This window comes from Pristis pectinata, chromosome 9 (genome assembly GCF_009764475.1).
Source record: "Pristis pectinata isolate sPriPec2 chromosome 9, sPriPec2.1.pri, whole genome shotgun sequence".
In the NCBI taxonomy this organism is placed as follows: Eukaryota; Metazoa; Chordata; class Chondrichthyes; order Rhinopristiformes; family Pristidae; genus Pristis; species Pristis pectinata.
In genome coordinates this window covers 20,510,189-20,537,956 of record NC_067413.1, presented here as the reverse complement: position 1 = coordinate 20,537,956, position 27,768 = coordinate 20,510,189, and the positions used below count along the sequence as shown (strand labels likewise).

The 27,768-nt window shown below is 42.3% G+C and overlaps 1 protein-coding gene across 4 annotated transcripts in view; it reads right to left on the bottom strand.

The window, feature by feature from the left end:
- The window catches only part of LOC127574218 (protein FAM135B-like), a 249,465-nt gene that overhangs the window by 63,694 nt on the left and 158,003 nt on the right, over positions 1 to 27,768 (bottom strand). For all 4 annotated transcript variants that reach the window (XM_052023030.1, XM_052023029.1, XM_052023031.1 and 1 more), the window contains 5 exons: positions 17,619 to 17,772; positions 14,918 to 14,967; positions 10,983 to 11,138; positions 7,585 to 7,658; positions 692 to 846 (listed from right to left, as the gene is read on the bottom strand). In XM_052023030.1, coding sequence (XP_051878990.1) covers positions 692 to 846; positions 7,585 to 7,658; positions 10,983 to 11,138; positions 14,918 to 14,967; positions 17,619 to 17,772 — 589 coding nt within the window. The remainder of the gene's footprint in view (positions 1 to 691; positions 847 to 7,584; positions 7,659 to 10,982; positions 11,139 to 14,917; positions 14,968 to 17,618; positions 17,773 to 27,768) is intronic.

The window sequence follows — 27,768 nt, the reverse complement described above, 5'->3', positions numbered from 1 at the left end:
AATATTCTTCTTGTTATTCAAACCTGGACACATCATTTAATCATGTTGTCATGCATGTTTTTTTTCAATTTTCCAAAAGGAAATGAAATTTAACATTAGACTCCACAAAGAGTAATGATTACAGAGATTATATTTCATCTTATAACATTCCTCAGAGCAATGAAAACAACACAGCATACCACATTACTCTGTTAACACGCTTAATACAATTTTAGTGACCAGTAATTCCTTCTGCAATGGCTTAGAATTAAGTTTGAGGAGAAAGTTGTTGCTCCCTGTTATGCAGCCTGTAAATTCTTTCTGTATGTACTTTCTTAGCTGTAATGGAAACCCAAGGACCCAGTGGTTCATCTGAAATTAAACTAGCTTCTAAGCTGCAACATACAAGCTTCCTCATGCTGTACAGGATAATCTAATATTTTTTCTGGGATGTCAATGGAACTCCCATTGTTTCAAACTGCTATGGGAAAAACTACAATTGTTTGTAGAGTATAATACTTTATAGCTAAATTCAGATTTGCGGTATCAGACATTATACGCTGTAATACATAAAAAGGTACACAAAGTATATAAAAATTATGAAGTGTGTCAATCACCAATTTTCAGATCACAATCTCATACAGTTAAATAAAAATTACAAAGTGTAATACATATGTAATATGTTGAATGAAATAAAGGAAACATGACAAACCTTTGGAAATGGATTCCTCATATCGGTCTTCAAATATAATAGGAAGATTACTCCAGTCTCCATCTATGTCCAGACACTCGATAGGCAATGGAGGCATGCTGGTGAGGTAGGATGAATTTCTGACAGCTGCTGCAATCTGACTGTGACTTTGGATTCTAGAAGCATAAAAAATGATTTAGAGCTCTTACAACCCCCTAGAATAGGAATGACTAGGTTTCTAGATAAGGTTATTGACATTAAACTAGAATGGTAGGTGCCCACAAGATACAGGTTTAACATTTACCTCAAACTCTCACAATGAGCTTCTTCTAGGAACTGGAAAATTAGCCTGACTCCTGTCAGCCCTCAAAGGAATGTGGGTTTAAGTTCCTACAGAAGCTCTATCAAGGGTACTTTTTTTAACCCATTAGCAATAAGGAAATCCAGATACATATATTATCCTTTGACAGTTGGCCTTAATGAGAAAATCACTTCCAAAGGGGTGAAACAGAGTAAGTAGTAAGACCATAATATATAGGAGCAGAATTAAGCCATTCAGCCCAACGAATCTGCTCTGCCATTCAATCACGGCTGATTCTTTTTTCTCAATCCTGAAGGCAGGTTAAAGTAATACTAAGGTTGGTCGAGTTTTGGAAACTTCTTCCACAAACTTCAGTTGATGATGTTCCAATTGTTAATTCTAAATCTGAGATTGATTGCTTTCTGTTAACCAAAGGTATTTTTTCCCAGAAGGCAAAGGCCGAAGTGTGAACTTCATGCAAGTTGCACAAAGTTTACTATTTTCCTTCAGAGACATTTTAGTGTTTGCCACGCTGATGCCACAATGGAATCAGGCTTCTGTAATGCTTGTAAGATCTGCTTCAGCGGTGTCTAGTGTTGTCCCTCCTCGGGTAGGTCCCATCCAAGTAATATACCTTCTTGGTTAACAGAGACACAAGAAATTCTCCAGATGCTGGAATCTGGAGCAATAAACAAAGAGTGCTGGAGGAACTCAGCAGGTCTGCAGCATCTATGGAGGGAAATAAACAGTTGATGTTTAGGGCCGAGACCCTTCATCAGGACTGGAAAGGAAGAGGGCAGAAGCCAGAATAAGAATGTGGGGGAGGGGGAGGAGCACAAGCTGGCAGGTGATAGGCGAGTCCAGGTGAGAGAGAAGGGAGGTGGGCCGGGGGAAGATGTAATAAGCTGAGGGGTGATAGGTAGAAGAGGCAAAGGTCTGAAGAAGAGGGAATCCAGTAAGAGAGCACAGTGGATCATGGAATAATGGTGACCCCACCCCTTCTTTTTCTTCCCCCCCACCCCACTCCTTTGACTTCCCTTATTCCTGTGGCTCCCTCCCCCCCCCCCGCTGATGATCTACCCATCTCCCCTCCTCCCCTCCTCCATCCTTTATTTCATGGTTCACTGCCTTCTCCTACCGTATTCCTCCTTTTTCAGACCTTTGCCCCTTCTACCTATCACCTCTCAGCTTATTACATCTCCCCCCCCACCCACCTACCATCCCCCTCTCACCTGGATTCACCTATCACCTGAACTCACCTCTCCCCTGCCTGCGTGTACTCCTCCCCCTCCCTGACCTTCTGATTCTAGCTTCTGCCCTCTTCCTTTCCAGTCCTGATGAAGGGTCTCAGCCCGAAATGTCAATTGTTTATTTCCCTCCATGGATGCTGCCTGACCTGCTGAGTTCCTCCAGCACTTTTTGTGCATTACTCTCTTGGTTAAACTCAGATCTACCATACATCCCCACCACAATAGCTATCTCTGCCTTCTTTTCAGTTTGCAAACTTTTCCTGATCCCACCAATGATTACTGATTTGCAAACACAAAAATACCATACTCTCAACCACTAATGACTGACAACTGCAGCTCGTCCAAGTCCCAATGCTTGATTCTCATCTGATCTCTCTACGAATCTGTTGGACGGATCCCTCAGCCATCCTCCTGGCCTGACTCCTCCTGTCAACTTATTGCCCTGTACTTCTTTCTGATCCCTAGTTTGACCCCATTACCAATCTGCTGGTTCAACCTTCTTGCTGGGTTGACCCCTCTACCAATCTGCTTACCCAAACCTTCTTCTGATCCTTGGCCTGATCCCTTTACCAAACATCACCATGATCTCCCTCTGGCCTGATGACACCTTACCAAGTCTGACCAGCTGATTTACCTTCAGATCCCTGAACTTATCACCAACCCCTCATTCCATCACAGCCCTCTCCCTCCTCCAACTCCATCCTCACATAGCCTGACCCTGGACAATCCGATTTCCTAAAAGGCCATCCCTATAAGCAAGGTCTGTTCAGTGGGGCATTACCTCCTGGTTGTGACATGCCACTGAACATCCCAGCAGTGGGACCTTATACAAGATACTCATTGGCCTGCTGCACACTGACCAACTGGTTAAAGCACTCAAGCAGGCAAGTTAATTCCCTCAAGAAAATCTGGGGCCCTGCCTTTATGAAGGGCATTGGTGCCAGCCAGCACTGACCATTAATCCTGTACATCAATCCATAATCCATGCAGGAAGTAATGAGAACTGCCTAAAGATGATTTTCTTGCACGTATCAGCTCTCTTCTGAATGATAGCAGTTTAGACAGTACTAATCACGCAACTAAAACCTTAAGGAAGACAATCAAGTTGGATTTTAGTTTTGTGCAGCAGGGTCTGAGGAGCAAGTGTTACTAACTTGAATTTAAAGCATTCATTTATGATTTCTTTTTAATCATGTGGCAAGACTAACAACAATTCATCCTCTCCTTACAGCCAAGTGTTGCCATTTCATTGGCTTATACGTATCAGGAATATACAATATTATTAGTAGAAGGATTAGAACAGCCCTAATGATAAGTTGGCAGATTTGCAGTAATCAGCCAATATTATTCAGGAGTTAAGGTTAATCTTTTCTTGCCTAAGGGTTTGCTTATCCCTACCTCAAAGGAAAGCTTTCGGTGTCTCATGCTCACTTGCAGCCAACTGGGCGATTAACACACCTGACAATTCAGCTCGGCTGCACATTTTCCTTATTTTCCCTGCTTTTCCCATAAAAGCTAATCATACCTTCCAGTTTGTGAGGACACAATGGTGCCAAGGACTTTTCATAATCTCTCCTCTCCTTCACTGAAGGCAATGTTTTATCCTTGGGCTCCATGGCATCAATAATCAGTTCCCGTGTTACCATGTCCAAGCACCTTCTATTGATGAATGAGGCTGAACTGTGTTCACATACAGCTTCCAGCAGAATGCTCGAAGGACATTGATAAGGCAGTGTTAACCCTGGCTGATCTCCTGTCTCCACAGCACAAGGGTTCTGATATCAAGAGCAGCCCCTCAGGCAACACTTTGTGAATCTCAGTTATTTAGCACAGAGCACAAGATCGAAGAAGCTGACAAAAAATGATTAATAATATCCAAAAGAATCCGAAGTTTAACATCAATATTTGTAAACAGATTTTTTTTTATTAAAATAGACGGATACTGACAAAGAAATACACTGAAGCAACACACAAAAAGCTGGAGGAACTCAGCAAGTCAGGCTGAGCAATGAGATGCACTGCTTGGAACACAATCATTTCTTGGAATTAATGATAATATCAGGGAAATAAAAAGTAGTTATCCCTTTTAATTTAAGGTTGTATTGTTTTCCCTTGGTCCATGAAAGCTACATTTTCCATCCGCTTAATGCATCAAACAGAACATTCTTTCCTACCTCTCAAAATAGAATGGAGTTCATTGATTAACTACAAACAGCTCTTAGCAAAATGAAATGTAGAAACTCCATTCAGCATTTAGAGTATGTTTCAACTTTTCCTCTTCCTCTCAAAAGGAGAATTAAAGGTGACTGAAATAAATTTTTAGAACTAAGATAATTGAAAATATGGTCCAGGCAAATCTTTCATGATGATACAGGTCAAAAGCAAGTGACATGTTAAATATTTAAGAAATGAGCAGTAGCGAAGGAACACGATTACTGCAAAAGATAATTCTTTTCTTCATCTGTAAAGTTGATTCAAGTGGTATCATCTGCAGACACCAGTTTAGTGTCTACATATACACAAAGGTTCTCAGACCTGAAACGATATAACCAGATCTGTTTCACAGATGCTGCCTGACCTGCTGAGTGTTTCATGTATTTTCTTTTTTATTTCTGATGTCCAGCATTTGCAATTTTTAAAAATTTTCTTTTACGAGTCCTTTAACCCCACCAAAATTCAACATTTCTCTAACACCAGTCATTTGAACAAATTATTCCCTTCACTTGTTTACTCCATGGAATGTTCTCTTTCTGTCACTTTGGCTCCTTGACATCCTCCCTTCCTCTCAAAGAGGCTTATACTCAAGTCTCTTTATCCTTCTCTCACTGGCTCTGGTCTCTTTGCTGAAGACTCTGAGATATGTCGTGTCTGATAATTTTTCTGTTAAGTTGAAGGTTCCAAATAATTCTAATTTGTTATTCTTGTTTATGAGAAAACAATTAATTGAAACAGTTAACGAAACAAGTGTATTCAGAAGGTATCTACATTTGAGGTTATGAAAGCAAGGCCTGCAGCTCTATTTCCACTTTCTTCTTTATTAAAAAGCCATCACTTGCATATGTCAATACTCGGAATCTGAGCCCTAAATGATGGTTGATTTCCTCACTGAAATGCACAAAAACCTGAGCCTTACACTCATCAGCTGAAAGACAAAGATCTTGTACCACATTGCCCCCTGCTGCACATTGCAATCAACCTGACAAGTGCGATCCAGAGCAAGACTGTAAGACTATGACTGTAGCCGGGTGGCTAACAGCTAAACCTCTACGAGGCATGATGCAAAAGGAAGCCAACTTCACATGAGCAACAATTTATTGTAAGAAGAGAAATCAATGTGACTCATAGCCATCCCAGAATAGAAGACTGGGCAGTGTTTTCAGTTTGAATAAGTCAGGCACAAGAATAATTAATGGTCTGTAAAGTTCTCTGAGAATGTTCAACAACATTGATAACAATTACATTGGAAAGGTGTTCTCCATTATTTGATTTTAGAATTATGAATCAGGAATTGCTTTGAGAAGCCATCTGTAGTAACTAAACTGTGAAATACAGATTGAAACTAGACCTTCATGAGACGAAGAAGCGAAGTAGATTTCTCCAAGACTCATTATTTTCAGTAAGGGTTAATCTGGCTTTGATGGCACCCAAGGCCTCAAGAGCAGGCAGAAGAACTTGTTGTTCCTACGGTAATAAGAGATAACTAGAGGCCCAGGTTAAAAAAGTGAAATACTTATGTGGGAAGACTTGGTCATGACACCCAAGTGGGAAAACTTTCCAGAGCAATCAATTCCATGATTCCTGTTTTTCATTGGCTTAGAGGTTTGAAGAGCCCCAGCATTCTGAAGATTGGCATATAAACAAATAAGTGAAGAAGCATCGAGTACATTGGCAGCGACGACTCCAGAGCCAACAGTTGATAAGAAAGAAGAAGAACCTCGGATCTGGGACATGAGTGATAGTCAGAATCCCTGTAGAACTGAGCTGGGCAGCTTGGAAACAAGTGGGTAATACTCTACCCTTAACACTCCAGTTACAGAATAGCTTAGAGATATTAAACACGATGATGCTGGAGGAACTCAGCAGGCCAGGCAGCATCCGTGGAGAAAAGCAAGTGGTCAAAGTTTCGGGTCAGGACCCCTCTTCAGGACCTGAAGTGTCCTGACCTGAAACACTGACTGACTGCTTTATCTACAGATGCTGCCTGGCCTGCTGAGTTCCTCCAGCATCATCGTGTTTTTCATCTAGATTCCAGCATCGGCAGTCCTTTGTTTCTTTAGTTTAAAGATGCATTATAAAAAAATACATGAATAGGGTTTGGAGTAAACCATGCATTTGAAGTGTTTAATTTTCTACAGCTAAACAAAACACAAGGTTTTACAGTGAACAAGACTCTAGAAAACATGGATCATTTTCCATATCTTGGGAGCCACCTCTCAACAGACAATGATGACAAAAAATATTTGTGTTTCCAATGCTCCAATACAAACTTCAGCTGACTGAGGAAAAAGATTTTTGAAGACCAAGACATGGCACTAAGCTCATGGTCTACTGGGCAGCAGTGATCTGCATCCACCTGTATGCTTTGGAGACAAGGGCCACCTATAGAAGGTGCTTCAAAGTACTATCAACATTGCCTCTGCAAAATCCTAAATCTTTCAAATCCATTATCAGGATTAGTGATGAAAGTTCAGTGTCCTTTCCCAAACCCTAACCCTCAGATTCAAAGCTCATTCAGTTCTGATGGGTGGTCCACACTACAGCTTGACACTCACAGGACCTCCAGAAGGATGTCCTCAAAGCCTCCTGGAAAAAATGTAACGTACTCACTGACGCTCGGGGAATCCCTGCCCTGCAACACTCAAATGTAGAAGGAGCACCGAGCACCTTAATTCTGTAGGACAACGACACACTGAATCCAAGTGCAAACAGGAAAGCAGTGTACAACATCCCAGAAAAAAAAACACCCACCCGCTCCATCAATCACAAGCTGTCCCCTGATGGCAGAGTACCCAGATCCCATAAAGGATTCATCAGCGATGTCCAAGCCACAGAAATGGAGAAGAACCAAGTCATCCGAGGCCCCAGAGAACTGCCCAAGAGTAAGTGACTCCTTGATCATGCATCCTTCCTACCCAAGATGGACCTTCGCCAATGGTCCACCAAAAGAATTACAAAGAAGTGATCAGTAGTACACTTCCCTTAACCTTTTCGCTCATCTGCCTAATAACTGATAGTCTAGACCAAAGCATAAAAACATGCTAGCACAAGGACTTCCTACACATAGAAAGTTAACTGAGAATTTCAAAAATAAAGTTTGTCTAATAGAAAAGCAGCATCTGATAATAATTAACAGAAATACTCACACGTGTTCCTGGAATGTAAGTGCCATCTGTTTCTGGTGTTCCATGTAGAAGAAGGCCTCTGAGAATCTTCTTACCTGTGCAGAAACAAATATAAGTCTCAATTCTCTCCCTAGTTTTATATGTATTCACCTTGCGCCTTTACTCATCTTTCAGTATGTCCCATAGTACTGGGACTCTGACCTATTAATATTCCTTAACCCAAACCTCAGGAGAGTATTAGCTTAAAGGCTTTCCCATGCAAGATTCAGTCTCCTGTACTATGATGTTGCTGGCAAAATAACTGCGAGGCTAGAGGTGTTCACTGGAGTGCAAATGTGAGAATGATTTTAGGCAAGGGTCAGGTGAGTAGCACACCCCAAAAATCTGAAGGTGACAGTATGGGTTACTTTGCATAATGATGTTAACAATGAAAACACCATCTTGCCACACTGCTGAAATGATGTAGCTATAATCATCCAACGTTTCCATGATTCAGAACCAAATGCCCAAAATTCCTGGGAGTGAACATCACCAATAGCCTGTCCTGGTCCAACCATTTAGATGCCAGAGCCAAGAAAGCTCACCAGTGCCTCTACTTCCTCAGGAGGCTAAAGAAATTTGGCATGTCCCCTTTGACACTCACCAACTTTTATCAATGCACCATTGAAAACATCCTATCTGGATGTATCATGGCTTGGTATGGCAACTGCTCTACCCAGGACCGCAAGAAACTGCAGAGAGTTGTGGACACAGCCCAGCGCATCATGGAAACCAGTCTCTCCTCCACAGACTCTGTCTTTACCTCTCGCTACCTTGGTGAAGCAGCCAGCATAATCAAAGACCCCACCCATCTGGGTCATTCTCTCTTCTCTCCTAGTAGGCAGAAAATACAGGAGCCTGAGGGCACATACCATCAGGCTTAAGGACAGCTTCTATCCCATGGTGATAAGACTATTGAACAGTTCCCTTATATGATGGGATGGACTCTTGACCTCACAATCTACCTTGTTATGACCTTGTACCTTATTGTCTGCAATGCAGTTCCCTGTAGCTGTGACACTTTAATCTGTATTATGTTATTGTTTTTACCCTGTACTGCCTCAATGCACTGTGTAATGAATTGATCTGTACGAACAGTATGCAAGACAAGTTTTTCACTGTACCTCGGTACAAGTGACAATAATAAACCAATACCATGTTACTACTTTTTAAGACAAATAACAGAGGGAACCCAATGAATTAGTGAACAGTTAGCTTAAATTTTGTTCTTGAGAAATATCCAGAGCAGATAATTGAGGACAGAGCAAGTAAGGAGTAGGTCACGGTGGACAAGCCATCTGGATATTTTGAAGCGATGACTAAGGTTGGGGAAAGGAAAATATCCATGGATGATGTGGACTTTGAAATAGCAAATGATGAAGTCCCTCAAATGCTAAAGTTAAAGCTCATGGAATTGACTCAGCAAGAAAACTGTTTGTGTCAGCAGACAAAGAGCAGCAACAGTGACTCGTTCATAAATTGACAGTGTGTGATAAGTAGAGTTCTGCAAGGATTTGTGCTAGGATTATATAACTTAATTATAAATGACTTAGATGACGGATTAGTAAACTGCATATCCAAGCTTGCCATTGATAAACTGCAAACAATGCCCATGGAAGCATAAAATTACAGAGAAGCTAATAAATAAACAGAACTGTGACAACTCCTTTCAATTTTGATGATGTTATGAGGACATCCATGTTAGACCTAAAATAGCAGCCTGAAGCAATTTAGGGATCACTATCTATGGACCATTAAAATGTCATGGAGAGGTTCAGAAAGTAATCAAATAGGCTAGCTTCGCTATCAATAGAGCTGGAATATAAGTAGATAGAATTTATGCTACAGTCACACCCGTCTGATTAGATCTGGTGTATTGTGCACAGTTCTGGGGAATACAACTTAAAACAGATATTAGCCTTGGAAGGGATGCAGTGTTAATTTACAAGAATGATACCTGAATTCCAAGGGAATTCTAAAGAACTTGCAGAAATTGGGCATTCATTCCTGGAATTTAGAAGGTTATTGTGTGATCTGTTTCAAGTTTCCAAAATATTAAAGCACACTGATATGTTAGTTAGAGAAAACAATTTTTGTTGTTTAGAGAATCCATAGACTTTGGGTACAGTCTGAAAAAAATTGGAATCAGGCTTTTTGGAAATGAAGTTAATTGGCAGTCTTCCAAATAATACAGCTGATCCTCAGAACTGATGATATGGATCAACTCCACTCAGTCTACAAGCATGACCCCACACTTCCTGTTGCTCATCACTTTAATTATCTGTCTCTCTCCCACTTTTGACCTAAATGTCCTCACCCTTCAACATTACTTCATTGAAACTTCACAAAAATTCAAAGAATAGCAGCACAACTTTCAATTCAATGGATTATTCATTTCAATACTAAGGTTAACAACTTTGCATAATGATCGGCTTTTACCAATTACATCAACCTCACAGACATTTCTTGTTTCTTCACTTGTTCCAGTACTATTACCTTCACCTTGAAACATCATTCCTTCTGCCTTTTAATCACCTTTGTCTCCCTCAATCATTACTTTCCCTTTTATACTTTGCTCCACCCTGCTTTTTCTGCATCCCAAAACCTGTTTTATTTCCCATCTATTTCTAGCTTTGATGAAAAGTCAGCAACCTGAAACATTATTCCCTGTTTTTTCTTCTCTCTCTTCAGGTGCTGACTTACCTGTTGAACATTTCCAGTTTATGTTTTGTTACTTCATGCTAATTCTTTTTCTTCCACATACTGCAGTTCCTCACAGGGACAACACTTCATAAACACCAGTCGCTCTCTGTCAACTGATTCAAGTGAACAAACTTAAGCACTGGCAGAGTGATAGCAAACTGTTCAACTGTATTGGACATAGAGCAAAATCTAACAAACCTAGTTTCCAGGAGAGATGTTAGTTAATATTTGCATCCTAATTTCTCTTCCCAAATTCAAAGCCCAATCCATGTGCAACTAGCAGTTTCAGTCAACTACAGCTGGATGAAACTTTTTACCAATTAAGGATTTGATTTAAATAATATCTAGATCAACAGATTCATTGGAGGAAATTATAGTTTCTAATCTAATAAGGATTTCATTTCACAAATAACCCTCACTTTCAAGTGTTGGCAGAAAGCAGCCAGATTCATTGAAGCAAATATATGTAGAGCAGATCTGTTAAAGGAAACCCTGTTACATTAGTCATGAGGACTGCTTCTTTACAATCTTACATTGGGAAGCAATTAGTTTCTAGAAAACAAAGTAATCACCATGCATGGAAGGTGGAGTAAATAATTTGGAAGCTTTGTTATCTAACTGGATTTTCCTGAAAGATGAATTCTAAATAGTTATAAAATAAATTGTAGCATGACTACCCTTAGACTGTGGTGGTCTTGGCGTAAGAAAGCTGTTACATCTTCTTGAAGAGTTGTGCTGTCCCGGAACTGGTTCCACAGAGCTGCAAGACAGGAGCAGAGCTGCTGCAAATCCTTGCTAATCTGTTCTGCCACTTTATCCGGGCAGCTAAACATCTGCAAAAAGGTCAAGAAAGAACATTACATAGAGCACATTCTCACAAACTAACTGTGATGTATAGCAATCTATATATACCGACTATGTCATTAATGTGTGGTGACACATTCTGCAGAGGACAAAACAGGTGAGGATGAGTGTATTAAATGGTAAAAAGTTTTAAAAGGAATATAGAACAGAGGCTCAGGAACATATCTCCTTCACTGTCACTGGGTCAAAGCCTGGAACTCTCTCCCTAACACCATTGTGGGTATACCCACGTTTCTTGTACTGCAGCAGTTCAAGAAGGCAGCTCACCACCACCTTCTCAAGAGCAACCAGGAATGGGCAATTAAATGCTGGCTCAGCCTGTGAAGCCCACATCCCTTGAATGAACATCAACAAAGAATCAGATTGTTAACAATACAATGGGAGATGGACTCAATAGCCCCAGAATTTACAGGTGGGTAGCAATATGCACAATTAACTTAATTCATTAATTCCAAGGCAGGCAGCACAAAGCTCAATGACTTCAACATTCCAACACTGCAAACTGTGCTGCAGTCTGGCTGAACACTTCCACAGAATGCATCATGACTGGTTAAAGCAATCCAGCACTGCTTAAAACTCTCCTGCTCTTCTTAAAGGGATGTGTAGGCTCTGGCTTGATTAAGTGTTCATAAACATTCTACAGGTGATTCTGAACTGGGAAACAGTGGAGAATAGCAGTGAGTTTTCAAATGCTACACTGGAGACAACAGTGCATCAACAAGAGGAGTTGCTCCAGACAAACACTGTGAGGCAGTGGGAGCAGTTGGTCTTGGAAGCTCAAGGTCAGAAGTTTAAACAGGACAATAAACTCGACTTTGACTCTGAAGAGCTGGATTCAGTGCAGCAGGAAGTTCAGTGAGGGTACACAGTACACCTATCCTACCAACTGCCTCAGACACAACTCAGTCACCACATTACCATCACTGATTTACCAACAGGCTGTCCATTTGGACTCATGTTGAACATTCAATAGTTCCACTACATTCTAAGCTTAAACACTGCTATGAACCACACACTACCAACTTTTCAAACAAGATGACTTCATCATCAGATTTATTGATGAACTTATTGACACATTTTACTCTCACTTGGGTATAAGGAGGTGCTTAAACAGGGACAGCAGGAATTAAGGACTGGAGGGTGGGGATGCCTGCTGAGGCCAGGACAAGTTGTGGGAAGCACTGAAAATGACGGTATCCTCTATACGCATTCTTCTCACTCAACTCAGAGACACTTCTGATTTTCGAGGCGCAGATAACTGAAGAAGCCACCTCTTTCTAACATCCTTATCCCTTCCTATCCGACCACCCTGTGCCTCAACTTAGAGTCATAGAGTCATACAGCATGGTAACAGGCCCTTCAACCCACCAGGTCCATGCTGAACATCAAGAATCCATTTACACTAAACCCTTTTTTATTCTTCCCCTATTTCCAGCTTCTAATACGAGGGAAACAAAGGACTGCAGATGCTGGAATCTAGATGAAAAACACGATGATGCTGGAGGAACCTACCAACCCACGTCTTTGTGATGATAACTTACTGGATGACTTATTGTTACCCTTTTTTGGAACAATCAAGCAGTACAACCTGGCCAGACAGCAGAAGCGCCTCGAGAAGATGACGGTGACTATCACTCGGGTTACACTTGGAACCATCGTCTCAGATATGGTTTCTCGCATTAATTTAAGAGGATAACATTGAGGCTGTATCTGGAAGTAGTGAGCCAGTGGGGAAAAGGGGGCAATGGCCAAGATTAAGGGAATGTTGTGCACAATGACACCACACACAGAGGGTTTCCTTCCAACAACTCAGATGGAGACAAAAGCCCCGCATAGGCAGCAAAAGGAACGCACTGCCTCACAAACCACCCACCCGCGAGACTCATCAGCAACCTTTTGTCCCATCTGTGGAAGACTCTTCCACACTGATCTCTCTGCCAATCTCAGAAGCCACAAAACTGGAGTGGAAGTAGGTCATCCTCGATCCCAAGGGGCTGCCTAAGGATGGCACTGTGGAGACACAAGAAATTCTACAGATGCTGGAATCTGCAACGATACACAAAAAGTGCTGGAGGAACTCAGCAGGTCAGGCAACATCCATGGAGGGAAATAAACAGTCGATGTTTTGGGCCGAGACCCTTCATCAGGACTGGAAAGGAAGAGGGCAGAAGCCAGAATAAGAAGGTGGGGGGAGGGGGAGGAGCACACACAGGCAGGGGATAGGTGAGTTCAGGTGATAGGTGAGTCCAGGTGAGGGGGGAAGGTAGTGGGTGGGGGAAGTGAAGATGTAATAAGCTGGGAGGTGATAGGTAGAAGAGGCCAAGGCCTGAAGAAGGAATCCGGTAGGAGAGGGCAGTGGACCATGGAATAAAGGATGGAGGAGGGAAGGAGAGGAGATAAGTAGGTCATCAAGGCAGGGGAAGGGAGCTATAGAAATAAGGGAAGACAATGGAGTTGGGAGGGGGGGAAGTAAAAGAAGGGATGGGGTTACTGGAAGTAAGAGAAATCGATGTTAAGGCCATCAAGTTGGAGACTCCCAAGGCGGAATATGAGCTGTTGTTCCTCCAGCCCGCGCCTGGCCTCAATGTGGCAGTAGAGGAGGCCATGGATAGACATGTCAGTAAGGGATTGGGATGTGGAATTGAAGTGGGTGGCCACCGGGAGGTCCTGGCTGTTGCAGCAGATGGAGCGAAGGTGTTCGACGTACACTGTAGAGCACAAGAGCACCACTAGTTGTTGTCTGACCACAACAAGGAATGATTTTATCTTTAAATTTAATTTGGAATGTTTATTTATGGTGTTGTATGTTATGCATTGTGGTCAGGTGGATGCTGTGACAGTAGCAGAAAGAGCCAAGGTGGGGGATCATTTACAGTTGAATACATTGGTCAATTAACAATGGTCATGATGTATTATAATTGGCAATTTAGTCTTTCTACATTACCATTACACATTATACTTAATTGACTATTTTTCCAGCAACCTCAACTTTTTGTCCAACTGATTTTGCAGTTCCTGAATTGCCTCTTCAGATACAACTAATCCTTCTCCTTGATGCAGACCAGACAGGTTTCCTGTTGTGTTTCTAAATTCATGTACAGTAGGGAGAGAACTCTCATTGACACCGGTCCCTAAGGCAGCCACTCACACTGGCTGCCTCCCACTTCTCTTGCAATTATAGCACCTTCCCTTACTCTGTGGGTAACTGCTCCTTGAACTAAAAATGGCACACTGTGAATTTGGGTGGGTTCACTCAATTTGAAGAAAATCCAAAATGACTGTTAATTATACTAAAGAGCTTTTAAAATTTTTATCCTAAGTGACATCTCTGTAACAATTTTGTTTTAACTCGTGTGGAATAATCTTGGTGCTTTCAACTTTACAGCAATTATTTTATTCACTCTCAGCTTATTTTTCAATTCTTGCCCAATTAGTGGGAATTTTAGCTTTGGTGGAATGCCCAGAAATGAATTAGTTGATGACAGTGCTAAGCACACCATCAAGTGTCTGTTCTGTGTTCCCTTCTGTCTCTGTATTTTTATTCTGTTAGTTTCTCATGCCTTCACGTTGCGCTTCTGAAAGGGAATGAAAATACTAGTCATAACAGGTAGAAGTGGATGTCAATGGAAAGGAAAGGATGGGCACCAAGAGGGTGATCTGTACAGGCTGCCCTACTCCACTACCAGAGTTCACTTTTGCATTCCAATATCCAAACAGCTGTTGTGAAATAAGCAATAGAATTCCTCACCTGTAGGTTAACACAAAGCTGTGACAGAGTCTCGTCTATAAGGCAGTCCTCTGGCAAAGATAAAAATATAGATTTTGAGAATTCAATCCCACAGGAACAAGAGCACTAAAATACAGCACCCAACAGTGTGTGAATAGAAAAAGCTGGAATAAGACTCATAAACAGCCCAGAAAGGGATCTATTACATTTATGACCTCCTCCACCCCACCATGGCCTGTATACCATTCAGCTTTAAATAATAATCCCATCAGCTTTTGAGACAGAGGAGTCTAGTTTGGATTTTTGGTGTAGTTTGTGTTGGAACCGTTCTGTTAAGAGATACGTAGCTAAATTTTTCACCCATCTTAATAATTTAACATTCTTGCTGTTTTTATTTTCCTGTACTTTCCTTCAAAGGTGACAGTGGAGATTAAATGTTTCAGAAACATGTAACAAGAACGTCAACTGTGTAACACGGTTACTTACACTACTCTGCGACCTTTCTCGGGGCAAAATACAAAAATAAATATATTTGGGCGGATTCACACCATTCCATAAATTTGAAACCTTTCCTTCTGATGTCATTTCTCACGCTATCCTCAATCCACATTTTCCTGTCATTGGGAACTCCCAGAAAAACTGGATAGAGACACTTTTCCCCATTATTTAACTTCTATTCTTTGGACTCACACAATACAAACTCGCAACAACCTACTGATTTCCCCTTCTGACTTTCCAAATCGTGACCCAATTCCCCCAAACACCAACACCATATCCTGTGAGTTCCTCGATGAAGTCCTGATCTCCAAAGGAGCCAACCCATTTCTCAATGACACTAATCTGCTGTCAGTTGAAATTCTAAACCTTCCACCCATAGATCCCGACCAGATTTTCAAGGCAGCACTCATTCAGGACATCTCCAGGCTTCACAGAAGCAGCATCACTCCATTCTTTCTTGCACACTGACTGGCTTCCAGACCTTTGCTGTACCTTCCCCCACCATCCCCCCACCCACCACTAACCTGGACCCTCAACAGTGGTCTGACCACTGGACTTCCCCCACCCCCCCCCCCCCCCAATCCTGCTGGACCCTGATGCTGTACCTTCCTGCACATGTTTTGGCCTTGGCCTCTGGTATTATTGAGCCATGCAACAGTAGCTCCATGGCTGTAATGCCATTTGAGGCATGCAGCCTGACCATATGGTGTGCCTTTTATAGGTTGCAGTTCTTAAAAGAAAATAGTCAGACTGATTCCACTCAATAAATATCAAATTTAAAATCAACATAAATCTTTTCTGAATTCATCCCATTCCAGTCACGAAGTCTGCCTGTATGAACAGATGTCACCATAAGCCAAGGGATATAATTTATGGAGAGTTTCAACTGTAACCAAATTGCAATTGTTTCACTTTCAAGTATTATGTTAGCACACTCATTGGATCAAAATTATACCCTACAGCTCTTTGTCATGGAGATCTGAAAAAAATCATTCAACGATTATGATACTCTTTCATAAAAATTATATAACATTTCAATTGGAACATAGTTTTCATAACCTTTGAAAACACTGACATCCCCAGTGCTGTTAAATTTTCTCTGCTGCCAGTTCTCAGAGCTGAAGGACTGGTTGGATGATCATTCCCAGGATTACAACAGGCAATCTATGCCAACTGCTCTGAAAACCTTGCCATCTTTAAGACAGAGTCTTAATTATTGTTATATTGTATTACAAATTTACTCTTTCTCACAGGCAATTTAAAATAAAGGTACTGTCTTTCTTCAGATTTAAAAATAGAAGAGTTGTGAGGGGTCGATTGCTTCATAACGTTGATGCATTTCAATGAGGGGAACTGCTGTGCTAACTGTCCATTTTTTGTGTAAGAATGCAAGGAGATAAGATATTATTTATTAGTCACATGTACATCGAAACACACAGTGAAATGCATCTTTTGCGTGGAGTGTTCTGGGGGCAGCCCGCAAATGTCACCACGCTTCCAGCGCCATCATAGCATGCCCACAACTTCCTAATCTGTACGTCTTTGGAATGTGGTTGGAAACCAGAGCACCCAGAGGAAACCCATACAGACGTGTGGAGGAAGTACAAACTCCTTACAGACAGTGGCGGGAATTGAACCTGAGTCGCTGGGGGAAAAAACAAGGGTGTGGGAATAACATAACAGAGAACTGGGGAACTGGGAGTATTATGAAAAGATACTTCAGTATTAAATGAACCATTGAACATTCTCAGAATGTGAGTGTTACTGGCAAGGTCTGCATTTATCTCCCATCCTCAGTTGCTCTGAGAAGATCGTATGATGTTGCCAACTTGCTATAGAGGGCAGCAGAGAGTCGATCATGATTGGTGCCACATTCAGATTTCCTCATCCAAAATTCAGTGGTAAATCAGTTCTTTTATAACAATTTGATAGCTTCTCTGTCACTTTTACAGGAATTAGTTTTTTTATTTCCAGGTTTTAAAAGGCTAAACTCAAATTTCCAAACTACTGTAATGGAACTTGAACTCATCGAGTCTTAGTTTCTGAATTAATTATCCATTAGCATAACCATTGGGTTACCCAATTCAGAGTATGATTTTGGAGAACAGTTGGCACACATCCATATTGTACAGTAACATGGCCATTGCCTTCTGAAAAAAAGAGTGAGCTTGCCATTTCGCCAGTCAAACAGGAATGTACATTTTAACACAATCACACCTCTTACCCAGCTGAATCTGATGCATTTCTGGGACCTGTTTCATTATTGTACTGAAATAGCAGAAGAGTCCTTTGTAGGCAGAGAGTAAGATTCGGCACAGGCTTTCGTGCCATCGATACGCTTGCTGCAAGCAACTCTCAGAGGTGACGGTATTGTTCCCCTAGCAAAAAGAATAGACAGACCAATCTAGGAACATTCATGATGCAAATCCATTTACTGCAAATCCATTTTTATATTTAAAACTAACACAACTGCATTAGTTTTCTATCTTGGCTACTCATTGAATGCATTGACCAAGTTTATGCTATCTATCCCAATGTCGCCTTATGTGGCAAAGTGTTAATTTTTGGTTTGATAATGCTCCTTTGAAACTATTTGAGAGCTACATAAATAAAAGTTGTTGTTGTTTTCCCTGATTCAAACAGTACCAGTTGCAGAAACAATTAAGCAATTCTGAAGATTTCTTCATGTATCCCCACTGCTTTGAAATTAAAATGAAGTATGCTGTCATTCATTGTAACTCACTTTTTCTCAAGACCTCAGAAATGTTTTTATATGCTATGTGATCCAGTTTCTGTGAAAAATAAAAGTTGAATGATAATCGTGGATTCACCGTGGATTGTAAATCCCGCAAGTTTCTTTCAAGATACCTCTAGGTGGAAGTGCACAATCTGAGCAACATTTCTGGGATTTTACATCCCCCTTTGACCTATTTCATATTTCCTTATGGTGCAGAAAGAAACCATTCATCCCATTGAGAATACACTGGTTCTCAAAGGAATCCCATTAATCCCATTCCTCCACTTATTTCCCTGTAATCTAGTCTCTCTCACATGACCATCAACATCACACTGATTCTCCCGGTACCTACCTATACTTGGGATAATTTACAGTAACCAATTAGCCCGCCAATCAGCATGAGAGGAAACCAGAGCATCCGGGGAAAAGTTACATGTCAACATCTAGGCCATTCTGAGATAAGTGGGTATTTTACTAGTTTTGAAGTCTGAAGGGAGACTAGAATTCCACAGCAAACTGCATATATATCACATACAGGCAGAGAGCCTTGCTAAGCATTATAAAATATGCATACGATATATTAATTTTATAAATCTGATGGGTAAGATTTCAGTTTTTGGGAAAAAATGTTAATAAAAGCTTGATGCTGTAATTTGCAGTCTATTGAACTTAAAATCCTTGCTCGCTAATGCCAAGTATCACAGAGCAGGAACAACTCAGATTACAGCTCAACCAGTTATCAACTTCTGTCAGGTCAAACAGGGAGATATCGAATGCCTACTGCTCAATTTCTACTTATTACTATTTACAGTGTCCTCCGAGAAAATGGACAAGTCCTGACAGAATCAGTTCTGCCTTTTAATGCTCTCTTTGCTGAAGCACTGCTAAGATTTACAGCTACAGGATAAAAATATATTCGGAGGAACCTACCTCCAAATGAGGAAGGGGGCACACATGGGAAAGAAACTGTAAAAAGGACCATTGACATATTGCTGCACTTAAAATTGAGATGAGATAATTACATGGAAGTTCTTTTCTATTAAAGTTAATAAAATTGATCTCAGATCTAGAATAACATTTATGTTGAACAGGCAGTGCCGTCTCCAATTTCTCCTTAAGACAATATTTCATGCATCAACACAGAGAACTAGAACTGGATACTCTCAAGTTGTTCTAATTAACTACAGTTTACGTAATGCAGATATTTTAACTAAAGTTCTTCCCACTCTGCCTCCTGCAAGGACTCCACTCCACTCTTCCAGTCCCTTTGTCTCCATTGTATTTGCTCTGTGAAGAGACTTCATGCAGGTGCCTCTGACATATCTTGCTGCTTCTTGAACTGTGGCTTGCCCGCTACCCTGGTGGACAGAACCCTTGATCACACCTCATCCGTTTGCCAACCCTCTCTTCCTGTATTAAGCAAGAACAAGAGTTTCCCTGGCCGTCACCTTGGAGCCCACCAGCCTCCACAGTTTCCACTAGCTCCAACAAGACTCCACAGCCAGACCCACCTTTCCCTCTCCTTCCTTTTAAGCATTTCAAAGGGATTGTTCCCTTTGCAACTCCTTGGTCCATTTTTCTGTCTCCACCAACCATTCCCCTTCTTACAGGACCTTCCCATTCCACTGCAGAAGTTGTAACACCTGTCTTTACACCTCTTTCCTTCCCACCATGTAGGGGATCCAAACAGTCTCCCCAGGTGAAGCAGCCATTCACGTGCACTTCTATGGTACCGCATTGGTGTTCACAATGTGGTATCCTCTACGGTAGACTGTTTGAGGAGCTGTTATGTTTAGTTGGCAGAGACAACCTTGGGTTTCTGGTTGTCCTTCATCCCACTTCCACTCTGATCTGCCTGTGGGCTCCTGCACTGTTGTAATGAAGGCCAACACAAGCTGGTGTAAGCACATCGATCTGAAAAGTTAAATCTGTTTCTCTCTCCACAGATGCTCATTGACCTACTGATTATTTCCAGAATCTCCTGTTTTAATTTTACTATATATAGATATTGATAAATTTGTCTACCAAAATGTAACTGCTGTCAATCAATACTGAATGCAAAACAATTAATTATTACAAGAAGAGAGATGGAATAAGATAAATGCCGCCTGTTCTCTGAATAATTCTGCTGAAAGTATGAATCAAGTCAGTCCAAAGATAAAACTCAGCTCAGAATGATTTAGTGGTGACGTGTTTATACCCCCACAGCCCTCATATGGATAATAAAATGGTTCCGGCTAATCTGAAGATCAGAAAGTCTTTTTCACCTTTGTCAACTGTGGAAATCTCTGAATAGTACTGTGCAATTAGATGCTCTCTTTCCAAATTCCTTTTCTGATCTTGCTTGGGCACTGCACATCACCTGTTGCCGTAGCCTCAGTATTATTGCAGGATTTTTCAAGTCAATGATTGACATGCCAAGATGTGGATGGTGGTAATGTTTTCGATAGTCAAGACATGTTATGCACACTTTTGTTCAAGGAGGTCAATGCCTGGGACTTCTATGGATAAATGTTACTTCATAATTAAGCTAGAAAGTTGTTCATATTTTACTGTATGTAAGTATGAGCTACTTAATAATCTGAGGAGTTGCAAACAAACTGTATACTGTGCTATCATCAGTGGGCATCCCCACTTCTGACCTTATCATGAAAGGTCATTGTTGATGCAGCTGATTACATGTACAGCCCACTTCCAAGGAATTCCAGTAGCTTTGCCATTATTGTTTAAATAGGACTACGTTCTAACTGCTGATCATGAAGACTATTTATGGCTCATTACTTTAGATGGATGAACAGCTGGAGGAGAAGGAAGCTTTGCAAACAGATCGAAGACAAATGCCACTAACCTATTTATCCCAGTGCAGCGGCATTGCTACCTGGTTGTGCACTGGTAGCTGTAACAATATCTGCTTTCTAATGCACCCATTTATATTCTTCTTCACAGCTGGTAAGTATTACCCCCAAAAGGCTGGCACGATTACACCTCTCTTAACAGCACATTCATTTCCGGTACTTGCTTTTTCAAGTGGTTTATTATAGAGTCATAGAGAGTCAAAGAGTCATACAGCATGGAAACAGGCCCTTTAGCCCAATGGTCCATGCCGACCAAGATTCTCAACTAAGTTCATCCCGTTTGGCTGTGCTTGGCCCATATCCCTCTAAACCTTTCCTATCCATGTACCTCCAAGTATCTTTTAAACATTGTTAATGTACCTGCTTCAGCCACTTCCTCTGGCAGCTCATTCACTGACCACTCTCAGGGTGAAAAAGCTGTCCCTCACAAGTTTCTATTAAGTCTCTCCCCTCTCACCTTAAACTTATGCCCTCTAGTTCTTGCTTCCCCAACCCTGGGAAAAAGACTGTGTACCCTATGTATGCTCCTCACAATGTTATACACCTCTACAAGATCACCCATCATTATCCTACGCTCCAACGAAAGAAGTTCCAACCTGCTCAACCTCTCTCCATAACTCAGACCTTTGAGTCCCGACAATATCTTCATAAATTATATTGGATGGTTCTCCGCTATTTCAGATTTGTTCTCATTTTGTGTCCTGGAGGACAAGAAGAAGGGAATTAATGTCTCTGACAAAGGACTGGGTGGGTATGTGGAGATATGTTATGCAGAGGCAGAGTGAGAAGCAAGAAGTAACCAGAACAAAGAGAATTGAAAGTCAGTGTGCAGGGTGCAAACTGAGGTAGAACCCACAAGAGAATTTGATGATTCCCTGCAGGCTATGGAATGAGAAGGGAATGATACAAATGGTAGAGAAGTGCTCATATGTTTCAAATGAATCGTTGATATTTCTGGGAGAGGGACAATAAGAGTGTTACAATGTGTTGTCAAAATTACGGTGAAAGAGGAGCTGCAGTTATGCTTGCTAACCTTGAGTAACTTTTGAGCTGCTTCCCATTCTGCCTCCTGAGAGATATTCTGGAGCAACCTCTGACGAGCTACCTAACAAGGTGGGGTTGATGTTCCCTATTCCCGATGAGTGGAAGGAAATCTTTCCATCGCAACATAACTCCTTCCGGCACACAGTAGCATTTCAACAGATTTTGGCAGTGTGTTCAATTACATAGTACACAGAGGGCCAATGATGCAATTTTCACACGAGCAGTCTGGTTCCTTGTTTCTGGTGGGAGCCTACTTGAAAGTGCAGACTGGCATCGAATGTCAGTTGTGGGAACTCCATTGGAAATTTTTTAGACAAAACTGGAGAGGTAGTCTACCCTATGGCCTGCAAATCATCCTGACTAATGGATGTATTTTACTCACTATGCCAATACCCCCAACCAATTTTTTCTCAATCTGTCAAACAGATTAGAAAATTACAAAGCAAGGTGCAAGGATTCTCAAGAACCACAGTTCTGCTATGCCTGCCTTGGCCTTTGTTTTGCAACCCTGTTTTGGCTTCAAAAATGTAAAAATTTCTTGTAAAAATTGTGTATAATTTATGTTTAATTTATGTTTTTGTGAATGCTACTTATATGATGCTTTGTGCCTGTGATGCTACTGCAAATAAGTTTTTCATTACACCTGTGCAAACATGTACTTGTGCATATGACAATAAACTCAACTTTGACTTTGACTTGTTGGCTGCTAAAAACATCCCTGGCCTTATTCATCTCTAACTTTACCACCTCACTGGATTTGCTGATTGGTATCAGGCTCTATTCACTTCCTAACCATCAGCCAAAAGATCACCTATTTCAGTACCAGCCCATGAATGGATCATACCCAGGTCAGCCAACACATGTGCCCTTCAGATCCTGGAATATATCCCTCCAGGATAGAACCACTTTAGTGCTGAAGTAGGTCAGTCACTCCAGGAAACACATTCCCAGCAGTTCAATTCTTCACACGTACAGACTTTGATGTCACACTTCAAATATAGAAGTAAAAAGTGGAAGAAAGGCAAATACTTCCTGCTGATCTGCAGCTGGTAATTTACTGGAGTTGTCAGTAAGCAAGCTCTCTTTGTTGGAACCACTAAATTATGGTTCCAGGGCAACTTGAAATACATCTCCACTATTGAAGCAAAATAGTACATAACATATCGCACTTGAAAACCATTGTGCTGTTATAACACAAGGTGGCTTTTCTTCTTCACCACTGCCTCCATCACACCCACACCCTCCCTGGTAACTAATCTATTGAGGCAAGTCATACACTGTTTGTGAAATGGACATGTTTTTCATATCAAAATACCACAACACTGGAGCTCAGAAATGCTTGAAGTAACCAGTTAATTTACTGCACTATTTTGGGCTAGATTTGACTGTGCAATAATGGGTAGGACTTTTCAGCAGTAATGATGATGAAACTGTCTGGACATTACTGTCATTAATTTTCTACTTCTCTATAAAGTAAGCAATCTTCTCTTGCTGAATTACAAATAAACTCGTGAGATTGTCTGTTGTTTACAAACCACCTGCACTGTAAAATCTGAAATCATTATGCATTGTAGCAGATGTAAGTAAATTAACAATGATGTCATAAACTAAAATTACTGTTTTGAAAAACTCATTGGCCTGAAAAACTTTTATTTGTATAGATTATAATTCCATCAGAGAAATATTTAATGTAATGGATATTAAAATATTAAATTATATTTAATAAATTTCATTTAAAGAATCCATTTATGAAATTTTACAATACATCTTAATATTAAAAGCATGTTTCACTCTATTTAAGCTCTTAAAAATGTTTAAAATGTAAGTTGAAAATTGCTCATCTGTTGCCTGTTGGAATGTTTCAAACTGATTGGCTGCTTCACCTGTTGGCATTATGGCTGTTACAACAAAGAACATAGCCCATGATGTTTGTGCTGACCATGATGCCAATCCAAACAAATTCCTTCTGCCTGCACATGGTCTATATCCCTCCATTCCCTGTCTAAATGGCTCTTAAATGTTGCTATCACATCTGCTTCCACCACTTCCCCTGGCAGCACATTCCAGGCACCTCCCACTCTCAGTGTAAAAAATTTCCTTTGTAAATCTCCCTCAAAGATATGCCGTCTTGTAAAGCTATGCTCTATATGCCCTCCAGCTGCTGTTGGACATTAAGGATGCCCCAGATTTATGAAAGCAATGAATGCCAGGTGAAAAACACATCACAGAAATTGCTGCATCTTTATGGGCATCTTGTTTTGATGTTATCATCAAGCACAGAAGATCCATGCCAGTGCAAAATCATTGATTGTTAACTGGCAGCCAGTTTATATCTCCAGCTCCAGAGTTGGAGATGGCATTATGTTTCAGGGAGTGACACGTGGTGAGGGAGGCAGTTTATTGGTAAATAGGATCAGGTGAGTATTTTCACTACTTTTATAGTTTAGTACTTTAAAGTTTAAGCTAAAACAAAGACAAGGTGATTAATAGTGTGATTGGCATTGGTGGAGAGAACAACTAAGAGCTAAAGTTAAAGCTAATTCTTTTCAAACTGGATTACATTTTAATTAAAGGTAGTCTTTTTAATTAAAAGTATGACAGGAGAGCTTAATCCCATGTGTTGTAACCTGGATGCTCCTTGCATTCTGGATTTGCTAGTGGTGTTGGGCACGGTTGTGACGCAGAGTTAGAATGCAGTAGGAAGTGAGGAACAGCCAAATTAAGTCAGTCCCATAGACAGGGGAATGGGACACAGAGTAAGAGTAGAGCAGGAGAACAACCAAATAGAAAATGAAAACATAGTCAGTCTCGAGCATATAATGTATTTGGGAGGAATGCAAGACCGGATTGCATCTAGGGTGTTTATTAACACCTGGGAGTAAAATATTGTTGCTAACATGGAGACGAGGTTAAAAGATGGACAAGACTGGGATCTCAGCATTCCAGGGTACAGAATTTTCAGGCATGAAGGGTGATAAAGTGAAAAAAAAGTAGACAGAATTGCATTATCAATCTAGGAGTCGATTACTGCAGGAAGGAACAAGGATGTACTAGAAGGTTCTTCAAATGCGGCTACATGGGTAGAGCTCAGGAGCAAAAAGAGGAGGACTACTGGGAGTGTCCTACAGGCCTCTTAACAGTCAGCAGGCAATAGGCGGGCAGATATGTAAGCAAATCATGAAGAATTATAAAAAATAATAAGGGAATTGTGATCAGGAACTTCAATTTCCTCAATATTAACTGGGAATGCCCAATGTGAAGGATTTTGAGTGTGTGGCAGTACCTGATTAAGGTGTACAAAATTATGAGGGACATAGATAGGATAGAGAGTAAGAATTCTTTTTCCTGAGCAGAGGTGCCCACAATCAAATGGCATAGGTTTAAGATAGAAGGAAGGAGATTTAGTGAGGATTAGAGGAAGACCTTATTTCACCCAAAGGGTGGTTAACATCAAGAAGACACTCCCTGAGGTGACTCTGGGGGGGGGGGCAAGTCCTCTCATAATATTTAACAGGTGTTTAGATGAGTGCTTAAAACACCATTACATAGAAGGCTATGGGCTGAGTATTGGAAAATAGGATTAGTATTGATAGGTTTTCAATGGTCGGTACGGACACGATTGACCAAGAGGCCTGTTCTGTGGAGTATGATTCTATGACCATTTTTTTTTAAACAGGATGGCTCTACCATGATTTCTTGTGATCTCTGTCAGCTTAATTGACAAAACAAATTACAATTTGTGGCGACTCACCATCTAGTCGGGCAAACTGGCTCGGCAGTCGGGTCACGCGGTGTCAGAGCGACGAGGCCCAAGATGGCGGCGGGCCTCGTCTTTCCAAGCGACGGGGAGAACCCGCGCGCGGGAAAGTCCTGATGACGTAGGACTTACGTCATTGCCGGTTGTTTTGGGCAGGAACATTCTCCCTTAAAGGGCCCGCGCAAGGCGGGAAAATAAACCAGTTCTGTTTGGCAATCCTCCAAGTAGAGTCTTGTTTTATTCCGTGGTAGCAACCGCTACATTGGTGACCCCGACGGTCCAAACAGCTTTTGGACCCGCGAAATGGACGACAGCGCAGCAGCCAACGCAATGGCCGTCAAGCTGCCCACCTTTTGGACACTTCGGCCCAGCGTCTGGTTTGACCAGGCCGAAGCGCAATTCCACCTTCGGCAGATCACCTCCGACTCCACGAAGTACTACCATGTGCTTAGCTCTCTGGACCAGGAGACAGCCGCCCAGGTTGGAGACTTCATCCAGTCGCCTCCGGAGGAAGATAAGTACCCGGCTTTCAAAGTCCTTTTGATCCGGACCTTCGGCCTCTCCCGTCGTGAGCGCGCCACCCGCCTGCTTCATCTGGATGGCCTGGGGGACAGATCCCCAACCGCCCTAATGAATGAGATGCTGGCATTGGCCGAGGGACACAAGCCATGCCTGATGTTCGAACAGGCCTTCCTCGAACAGCTCCCCGATGACATCCACTTGTTGTTAGCTGACACCGACTTCAGCAACCCCCGTGAGGTGGCCGCCCGGGCAGATGTCCTGTGGAGGGCCAAGCGCGAGAGCGGTTCGTCCGTCAGTCAAATCACCAGGCCGCGAGCCCAACGCCCGCCTCGCCCGGCCCCAGCAACCGAGCAGCCACGCCCCAGGAACGCAGACGACGACACGGGTGACCAGCTGTGCTTCTACCATCAGAGGTGGGGTGCGGAGGCCTGTCGATGCCGCCCACCCTGCAAGTTTCAGGGAAACGCCAGGGCCAGCCGCCACTGATGGCTACGGCGGCTGGCCGCCGACAGAGCCTCCTCTTCATTCAGGACAAGAAATCTGGATGGCGTTTCCTCGTTGATACTGGAGCGGAGGTCAGTATTTTGCCCCCGACAGGCCGCGACACTCGTGACAGGCCACCAGGTCCTCTACTCAATGCCGCCAACGGTACAACGATACGGTCTTTCGGCACCCGTACGCTTCAATTACACTTTGGCGGCAGTCGTTTTACCTGGACCTTTACCCTTGCCACCGTCGCCCGACCACTCCTAGGAGCCGATTTCCCTCGGGCCCACAACCTGTTAGTCGACCTGCGAAGGAAGCGGTTAGTCCACTCTAGCACTCTCCGGACCTATCCCCTGGGAGAAATCAGCCCACCAGCCCCGCGCCTGGACTCCATTTCCCTTTCTGGCGACGATTTCGCCAAGCTCCTAGCCGAATTCCCATCGATTTTGGCACCTTCGTTTACAAATTCTAGGCCCACACACGGGGTACGACATCACATCATTACCACAGGGCCACCCCTTCATGCCCGAGCACGACGGTTACCTCCAGACAAGCTCCGCCTGGCAAAGGAAGAGTTCCGTCACATGGAGGAGCTGGGGATTGTTTGCAGGTCAGACAGCCCCTGGGCCTCCCCCCTGCACGTGGTCCCCAAAGCCACCGGAGGGTGGAGGCCCTGCGGCGACTACCGCAGGCTGAATGACGCCACCACCCCGGACCGCTATCCCATCCCTCACATCCAGGACTTCGCAGCGAACTTACACGGGGCCTGCATCTTTTCCAAAGTGGACCTCGTTAGGGGATACCACCAAATCCCGGTCCATCCGGATGACGTCCCCAAAACTGCGATTATCACCCCATTCGGCCTGTTCGAATTCCTTCGGATGCCGTTCGGCCTTAAGAACACCGCGCAGACCTTCCAGTGGCTGATGGACGCGGTAGGCCGAGACCTGGACTTTGTGTTCATTTACTTGGA